The sequence below is a fragment of the Salvelinus fontinalis genome, chromosome 5, assembly GCF_029448725.1.
Source record: "Salvelinus fontinalis isolate EN_2023a chromosome 5, ASM2944872v1, whole genome shotgun sequence".
NCBI lineage: Eukaryota > Metazoa > Chordata > Actinopteri > Salmoniformes > Salmonidae > Salvelinus > Salvelinus fontinalis.
This window is the reverse complement of record NC_074669.1, coordinates 43,528,179-43,537,573: the sequence shown is the minus strand read 5'-3', so window position 1 is coordinate 43,537,573 and position 9,395 is coordinate 43,528,179. Positions and strand designations below refer to the sequence as shown.

At 40.8% G+C, this 9,395-nt stretch overlaps 1 protein-coding gene across 2 annotated transcripts in view; it reads right to left on the bottom strand.

Annotated features, from left to right (window-relative positions):
- Window positions 1-326: 326 nt before the first annotated feature.
- The window catches only part of LOC129855637 (cytosolic phospholipase A2-like), a 52,587-nt gene continuing 43,518 nt past the window's right edge, over window positions 327-9,395 (bottom strand). For both annotated transcript variants that reach the window (XM_055923506.1, XM_055923507.1), the window contains exons 16-18: window positions 5,966-6,155; window positions 4,463-4,620; window positions 327-3,799 (exon numbers count right to left, since the gene is read on the bottom strand). In XM_055923506.1, the coding sequence (XP_055779481.1) occupies window positions 3,671-3,799; window positions 4,463-4,620; window positions 5,966-6,155 (477 nt within the window). In that variant the 3' untranslated portion in view covers window positions 327-3,670. The remainder of the gene's footprint in view (window positions 3,800-4,462; window positions 4,621-5,965; window positions 6,156-9,395) is intronic.

Genomic DNA, 9,395 nt, shown 5'->3' with positions numbered 1-9,395 from the left:
AAAAATATATTAATTTTTTCACTAACCTTCTCAGAATTCTTCAGATGACACTCCTGTAACATCATATTACACAATGCATATAGAGTTTGATCGAAAACGTTTATATTTAGCCACCAAAATCATGGTTAGACAATGTGAAATGTAACTCAGCTGGTCAGAATATGTCCTTGCGCCACTTAGACAGTGATCTACTCTTATACATAAATACTCATAAACGTGACTAAAAAATATAGGGTGGACAGGGATTGATAGACAATTTAATTCTTAATACAATTGCGGAATTACATTTTTTAATTTATCCTTACTTTTCAATACAGTTTGCGCCAAGCGAAGCTACGTCAAAAAACATGGCGTCCTAAGCCACTAAAATGTTTCGACAGAAACACGATTTATCATAATAAAAATGTCCTACCTTGAGCTGTTCTTCCATCAGTATCTTGGGCAAAGGATCCTTTCTTGGGAGTAATCGTCTTTTGGTGGAAAGCTGTCCTCTTGCCATGTGGAAATGCCAACTGCGTTCGGGATGAACTGAAAAGCGTGCCCAACTATTCACATCGTTTCAAAAATAAATGTCCCAAAATCGCACTAAACGGATATAAATTGCTATAAAACGCTTTAAATTAACTACCTTATGATGTTTTTAACTCCTATAACGAGTGAAAAGATGACCGGAGAAATATAACAGGCTAAACTAACGCTTGGAACAGGAGGGGGTCGGTGTCCTCCACGCGCGTTACGCAGCAAGAAAAGACTTGCTAGCCTCAGGGTTTTTTCATTTGTAGTGCCTGTGAACGCGCAATCGACCCCATTGAAATCGTCATCACGTAAAGGTATCCAGGGGAAGACGTAAGCAGTGTCTGTATAGTCATAGCAATAACAGTGCCCTTTTAACTGACTTCAGAACAGTGGCCAACATTTCTGAAATCTGACTCCATGTCAGGGAAATTGCTGTAGAATGGGCTCTGTTCCACTTAGAGACAAAATTTCAACTCCTATAGAAACTATAGACTGTTTTCTATCCAATAATAATAATAATATGCATATTGTACGATCAAGGATTTTGTGGGAAGCCGTTTCAAAAATTACCCAATTAGCATAAATAGTCTCAACAGCGCCCCCATCCCCAACAGGTTAAATACTGTTTTTCATCCCTCCACAAATTTCTTGTTAACAAACTATAGTTTTGGCAAGTCGGTTAGGACATATACTTTTGTGCATGAAACAAGTATTTTTTCCAACAATTGTTTACAGACAGATTATTTCACTTATAATTCACTGTATCACAATTCCAGTGGATCAGACGTTTACATACACTAAGTTGACTGTGCCTTTAAACAGCTTGGAAAATTCCAGAAAATGATGTCATGGCTTTAGAAGCTTCTGATAGGCTAATTGACATCATTTGAGTCAATTGGAGGTGTACCTGTGAATGTATTTCAAGGCCTACCTTCAAACTCAGTGCCTCTGTTTGACATCATGGGAAAATGAAAAGAAATCAGCCAAGATCTCAGAAAAAAAATTGTAGACCTCCACAAGTCTGGTTAATCCTTGGGAGCAATGTCCAAACGCCTGAAGGTACTACGTTCATCTGTACAAACAATAGTACGCAAGTATGAACACCATGGGACTACGCAGCCGTCATACCGCTCAGGAAAGAAACGCGTTCTGTCTCCTAGAGATGAACACTTTTGTGCAAAAAGTGCAAATCAATCCCAGAACAGCAGCAAAGGACCAATGGGACAAATATTGTACTTTTGGGAGAAATGTCCTCTAGTCTGATGAAACAAAAATAGAACTGTTTGGCTATAATGACCATCGTTATGTTTGGAGGAAAAGGAGGGATGCTTGCAAGCCGAAGATCACCATCCCAACCGTGAACCACGGGGGTGGCAGCATTATGTTGTGGGGGTGCTTTGCTGCAGGAGGGACTGGTGCACTTCACAAAATAGATGGCATCATGAGGAAAGGACAACTATGTGGATATTGAAGCAACATCTCAAGACATCAGTCTGGAAGTTAAAGCTTGGTCACAAATGGGTCTTCCAAATGGACAATGACCACAAGCATACTTCCAAAGATGTAGCAAAATGGCTTAAGGACAACAAAGTCAAGGTATTTGAGTGGCCATCACAAAGTCTCAATCCTATAGAAAATTTGTGGGTAGAAATGATAAAGCGTGTGCGAGTAAGGAGGCCTACAAACCTGACTCAGTTACACCAGTTCTGTCAGGAGGAATGGGCCAAAATTCACCCAACTTATTGTGGGAAGTTTGTGGAAGGCTCCCCAAAATGTTTGACCCAAGTTATATAATTTAAAGGCAATGCTACCAAATACTAATTGAGTGTATGTAAACTTCTGACCCACTGGGAATGTGATGAAAGAAATAAAAGCTGAAATAAATCATTCTCTCAACTTTTATTCTGACATTTCACTTTCTTAAAATAAAGTGGTGATCTTAACTGACCTAAGACAGGGAATTTTTTACTAGGATTAAATGTCAGGAATTGTGAAAAACTGAGTTTAAATGTATTTGGCTAAGGTGTATGTAAACTTCCGACTTCAACTGTATGTGACTCACCACCTGGATTCGGTCTTATGTAGCAAAATTTGGAATTTCTGTTTTTTACATTGGATCAAAGTAGAGACTCAGAGCTACAAAAAATGGTATATCATACACTGCATTTGAGGAAACAATGGGAAAGCAATTCGGCTTTGAAACTTGTAAACTCACTTTTGAGAAAACCGCCTGGTACTACCGTTTTGGTACTACTATTTGTCTACACCCATTCATCATTGCTCACACCCTCTTAAGCCTTAGCCCCACCCATCTCTTTAAGGGTTGATCCGAGCATTCTGTACTAACTTTCCAGCTACATCCAGACATTGAGAGAGAGAGAGAACAGGTCACTGAACATTACTCGCCCTAGCAGAGCTGGTTAGGGTGTTATGTTATCCAGAGCGCTGATGACTGCAACTGTGCTGTCAGATTGTCCGTTGGTAATTTTAGAGCGCACACTGGACGCTCTGGCCAATAAGTAGGGTTGATCCGAAAGCTCTGACCTCACAACAACAGAAGCACCCAAGCTAACTGGCTAGCTACTTCCAGGCAAATAATGAGATAACACCCCACTCTGATCATTTTACTCACCCTAGCAGAGCTGGTTAGGCTGTTTTCATGTTATCCAGAGCGTTGGTGACTGTAACTGTGCTGCTGGTAACAATTGAATTACGCTTTGTTGCCGACGTTAACTGACACCAGACATATTCAATGGGTGTTGAGCACAAAAATGAATCAGTTATTCTGCACTGGCACACTAAGACGAGAGTCTTTAGTTAAGAAATGTAGCTAGCTAGGTAAACTATGAATCCCAACGCATGACGTAACGTTAGTTAGCCGGCCAGCCAGCTAACAGTACACTTTAACTTGAAATAAATACTTTACGTCAAGAGAATGTCAAGAGTGTGCAAAGCTGTCATCAAGGCAAAGGGTGGCTACTTTGAAGAATCTCAAATATATCTTGATTTGTTTAACACTTTTTTGGTTGCTACATGATTCCGTATGTGTTATTTAGTAAAAAAAAAAATTGAAATAACTTTTGACTGGTACTGTATGTCAATTCGCAAAGTCTTGTCTGATAGCTTGACGTTGCTTCTGGCAGCATTCTGGCTCTCACTTCCGGGCTTTCTCCCGCATCAGGAACATTTTGTTCTGGATCTCGTTGAGTGAGAGGGACACAGAGCAGCGTGAGGGATTCTCCTTCCTGTACATAATGCTCTCCTTAATTGCCTCTTTTATCACCTAAAGAGGTGGATGGAGGAGGTGGAATGGATTAAAGACTGTATTAACCTAAACATGTGGTTAACAAGCAATCATAATGAATTCAAATGCGGTTATAGGTTAGATAAAAAAACAATCAGCATAGGCCTACACACAGGTGTTTGATGTCCGGGGGACCCATAATTAGTGATGGATAATTGAGCAAACTTTGATGTTGCTGGAATGTTTAACATACATTACATCTGGCTGGCTGAACTGACATTTACGTTGTTGAAATATTGTTTTACATACATTAGTTCTGGCTAACCGAACTCACGCCACTTTGTTGAGGGTGGTTTGAACAGGAGTCAGGATGTACATTACCATCTACCACATACAGTACTAATGTCAAATTGGGAAACCCCTTCAGTCACTGGCATTTTAGTTCTGACCGACTGACCTGACTTTTTGATTCGTGGGATCTTTTTACACACCCACACACAGTGCTCAATAATAATTTTGACCTTGATGTTGTAAAGCACTTCACGATAACGCACCAACCACAGACAAAACTAGTATGGCTCCACATCAACATATTTCCTGGCTCTTTGAAGAGCACTTAATTGTTCCAAAAACTGTCTGACCTAACATATTAGAGACGGATGTACAGTAGCCAGTGGTGATGTTGTTGAAGGCTGAACATACCTCGATGTTGTTGAGCGTATTGAACTCCATGAGGTCGTGGAGTTGTGTGAAGGCCTGGTTCGAGTACTGGAAGTTAAACGTGGAGTACGGCGTCTCGGGGTCATCAAAGATGTCAAAGTCAGCCATCTTCTTCTCCTGTTCTGTCTCACGAGGCACTCCTTCAAACACACAGCAAAGGGATGATATGTATTTCAGGATGATAGTGACTATGACTAACTAATAATTGGTCATATACAGCTAATAATAGCCTATATCATATGACTAATTCAGAACTACGGTTGTTTCAGCCCCAACTCCAGTGGATTATGCACTGTCAGTCCATTTTAACAATGGCGAAGTTACGTGATGGCTAGTCATTTGCGACTCACCACCTGAATTCGGTCTTATGTATCAAAATTTGAAATCATGTTTTTGACATGGAATACAAGTAGAGACTCAGAGCTACAAAATGGTATATCAGACACTGCATTTTTGAGGAACAAAGGAAAAGTAATTCTGCTTTGAAAGTTGTTAAACTTGTCAACTCACTTTTGCGAAAATGGCCTTCGAATATTTTGGTATCTAGTGTAGAGCTCTTCTTTGTTTACACCCATTCAGCATCGTTCACACCCTCTTAAGCTTTAGCCCTACCCATCTCGTTTCACTCTCGGAGCGTTCAGAGCGCACACTTGATTCTCTGGGCAATGATTTGTTTACCTCTGGATAACATGAAAACATCCTTACCAGCTCTGCAGGAAACAATTTCATTATGCTTTTTTGCTGACGTTTACTGACACCGGCCAAATTCAACGGGGGTTGTACACTTTAGCTTAAGGCATGTAGCTCAAGGCACCCTAGGAATGTAGGTTAGGGCACACTTTAGCTTAAGGCATCCTAAATGAGGGTACACTTGTCTTTGACTCTACAGGGGATTAACAGACCAGTGATATAACCTACTCTCTCTCCTACACAGACATAAATATATCAGTGTATGACAACATGTGAGTGGCCCTCGTCGTGAGGCAGAGCAGAGGCCAGGCCAGTGTGTATATATGTGTTCCTATGGCTGATGATGTATACCCTGTTTACACACAGTGATCTCCCAGTATAGTGAGAGATTCCCCCCATAGCACTTGGCCACAGATCTGCTCCTTATGGGTTCATAAGTCACCCCACTAGGCAACTCGTAAAATACCAATCCCACACATGGCCCAGTTCTCCACCATAAACCCTCAACTTCCTTAGGGGCATACTCCCTATGGATAAACAGTCAGTAAGGGGCCTACTATTATGTATGGAATACATCGGAACAGACCAGACTTGATCGGAATACACTGGAATTGATCTAGGAACCAAAACCAAGTTAGGGGAGACCAGTCACTAAAATAACATTGCTTATAGCTAAACGCCCCATAGCTTAATTGAAGAGGAAATCACTTTCAAACAGGGCTCACATATTCACATATACACAAACAACCTGTACAGACATACATTTGGCATACACTGTACATATACAGTACTTACCAGGGGCTTTGAACTTCCTGAAGTTGATGTTGACCAAGACAAAATGGATGACAGTGGGGCAGTTCCGTTCCCCCTTTATTGGCTTGAAGATGTAGCACTCTTTCAGGCCCTCGCGGTCAAACACTTTGGGGTCAATCTTAGGGAATGGCAGCTTGTTCATCCGGGCCCACTTCTCAGCCAGCAGGAGCTCCTATATACCAAACACAAGTCAAAAAGTTCACATCTTGATTACTACGGCATAGTAAAATGATGAACTTTTATCCTACCTCATAACTACTTAATCACACAAAAAAAATTCACAAAATAATCGTCAATGATAAAATGATATAAACAAACATTTTAAAGCAAAGTACTGGCAGGCGGAGCTTGGTAGTACAATGATCTGACCTGAAGGGTGACCACATTTAAAATACCTAATGTATTAAAATTCATTCTCCATTTGCAATGTGCTGCCTATGACCTCACATATCGTCTCAAGAAATGTTTTCAAACACCAAGTTAGGCATACCTAATTTCAAAATAGGCCATCACTGCCAATCGTGAATAATATTCCTTAAACTGAATCCGCATGCCAACCATTTGATCTCAATCAGTTTCATGGGAATATGCATTTAAATCTTCTTGAACTACTGTCCGTGTGCAAATTAGAACAGATGGTGTTAACAAACTACAGTGGCTTGTGAGAGTATTCAACCCCTTGGCATTTTTCCCATTTTGTTGCCTACAACCTGGAATTCAAATGGATTTTTGAGGGGTTTGTATCATTTGATTTACACAACATGCCTACCACTTTGAAGATGCAAAATATTTTTTTATTGTGAAACAAACAAGTAACAAGACAAAAAATGAAAACTTGAGCGTGCATAACTATTCACACCCCCAAAGTTAATACTTTGTAGAGCCACCCTTTGCAGCAATTCCAGCTGCAAGTCTCTTGGGGTATGTCTCTATAAGCTTGGCACATGTAGCTACTGGGATTTTGCCCATTCTTCAAGGCAAAACTGGACCTTCAAGTTGGATGGGTTCCGCTGGTGTACAGCAATCTTTAAGTCATACCACCGATTCTGAATTGGATTGAGGTCGGGGCTTTGACTAGGCCATTCCAAGACATTTAAATGTTTCCCCTTAAACCACTCGAGTGTCACTTTAGCAGTATGCTTAGGGTCATTGTCCTGCTGGAAGGTGAGCCTCCATCCCAGTCTCAAATCTCTGGAAGACAAACAGGTTTCCCTCAAGAATTTCCTTGTATTTAGCACCATCCATCATTCCTTCAATTCTGACCAGTTTCCCAGTCCCTGCCAATGAAAAACATCCCCACAGCATGATGCTGCCACCACCATGCTTCACTGTGGGGATAGTGTTCTCGGGGTGATGAGAGGTGTTGGGTTTGTGCCAGATATAGCGTTTTCCTTGATGGCCAAAAAACTAAATCTGACCAGAGCACCTTCTTCCACATCCTTTTTGGAGAACACCAAACGTGTTTGCTTATTTTTTTCTTGAAGCAATGGCTTTTTTCTGGCCACTCTTCCGTAAAGCCCAGCTCTGTGGAGTGTACGGCTTAAAGTGGTCCTATGGACAGATGTTCCAATCTCTGCTGTGGAGCTCTGCAGCTCCTTCAGGGTTATCTTTAGTCTCTTTGTTGCCTCTCTGATTAATGACCTCCTTGCCTGGTCTGTGAGTTTTGGTGGGCGGCCCTCTCTTGGCAGGTTTGTTGTGGTGCCATATTCTTTCATTTTTTTAATAATGGATTTAATGGTGCTCTGTGGGATGTTCAAAGTTTTTGATATATATTTTTTTAACCCAACCCTGATTTGTACTTCACAACTTTGTCCCTGACCTGTTAAGCGAGCTCTTTGGTCTTCATGGTGCCCCTTGCTTAGTGGTGTTGCAGACTCTGGGGCCTTTCAGAACAGGTGTATATATACCGAGATCATGTGACACTTAAATAAAGTCCACCTGTGTGCAATCTAACTAATTATGAGACTTTTGAAGGTAATTGGTTGCACCAGATCTTATTTAGGGGCTTCATAGCAAAGGGGATGAATACATATGCACGTACCACTTTCCGTTTTTTAGAATTTTTGGAAACATGTTATATTTTTAATTTCACTTCACCAATTTGGACTATTTCATTACATGAAATCCAAATAAATATCCATTTAAATTACAGGTTGTAATGCAACAAAATAGGAAAAACGCCACGGGAGATGAATACTTTTGCAAGGCACATAGCCTTCCTGTATCATTCTGCATGCTTTTGAGTTTTTGGCCGCATTAATATAATTTTTTTTACTATTCAGCTGACCATGCTAAAATTTAGGTGGTGTTTCTGGTGTAACAGTAACATTATATCATGTGATTATATTTGGTTCTGTTATGTAGAGTACTAATTATTCATGATGTTCTCTTCCTAGACATTGATTCAGCTTTGATCTAACTTCACTAAACGTTGTGAGAAGTTGCGGCACAATGCTCCGGCCACACCTGCTCCCGCTGCGCTGAGCGAGCAAAGGGAATGTAAAACAGTTAGGAAGGGAGACTTTTAAAACAGGATTGAGTGAAGTAGCAGCAAATATGTTGAATGAGAAATTAATGAGCATGGAGAGCCTCACAAGTTTGATGAAATTACCTTATCTTTCAGTTTAATGCTTCAATTTGTAGCTCTTCACCAGGCGTACGCTTTTTTTATAAGTTATTAGGCCTAGCTAGTCCCTCCAGGATTTTGCAAATTTTTTGTGTGATTTCTGCGGCCAAAAATGCTTGATTTTGCGGCATCTGTTCTGAAACTCTGCGATACATTTTGCGATGGTTTTTTTCACGTTCATTTTGAAATTGTTTCGCACGGTCGTTAGCTGTTATCTTTGTTGGCAAATGAGATTGATTTCTGTTCAATGCACCAGCCATCATCTTCACACGTGAATACGCTGACAGGCCAGGGGGAAACAACTTTGTTGACATGTGGTTGGATTGGGCCATTTTCCATGGTAACAGTGCAGTAATTAGTCAAAATTACGAACCCGCATTTGATTGGATCCTTTTATGCGCTAAAAGTGCAGGAATTGTTCAAAATTGCGAGCTCTCGCATAATATGCGCTGATTGGTTGATTTTGCATTGAATTATGCGATCGCAGAATCGCGGAATCCTGGAGGGACTGCCTAACTGTCCTCTCCAATTTTAGCTGGAATTTAACCCAAAAAGATTTGAGAAATATGATTGATTGACAATAGGCATATGACATTGGACTACGTCTCATCTTGCCTGTTCTGAAAGAGCTGCAAAACCTGGACCCATACAAATAAGCTGGGCTTGACAATCTAGACCCTCTATTTCTGAAACTATCCGCCGCCATTGTCGCAACCCCTATTACCAGCCTGTTCAACCTCTCTTTCATATCGTCTGAGATCCCCAAGAATTGGAAAGCTGCCGCGG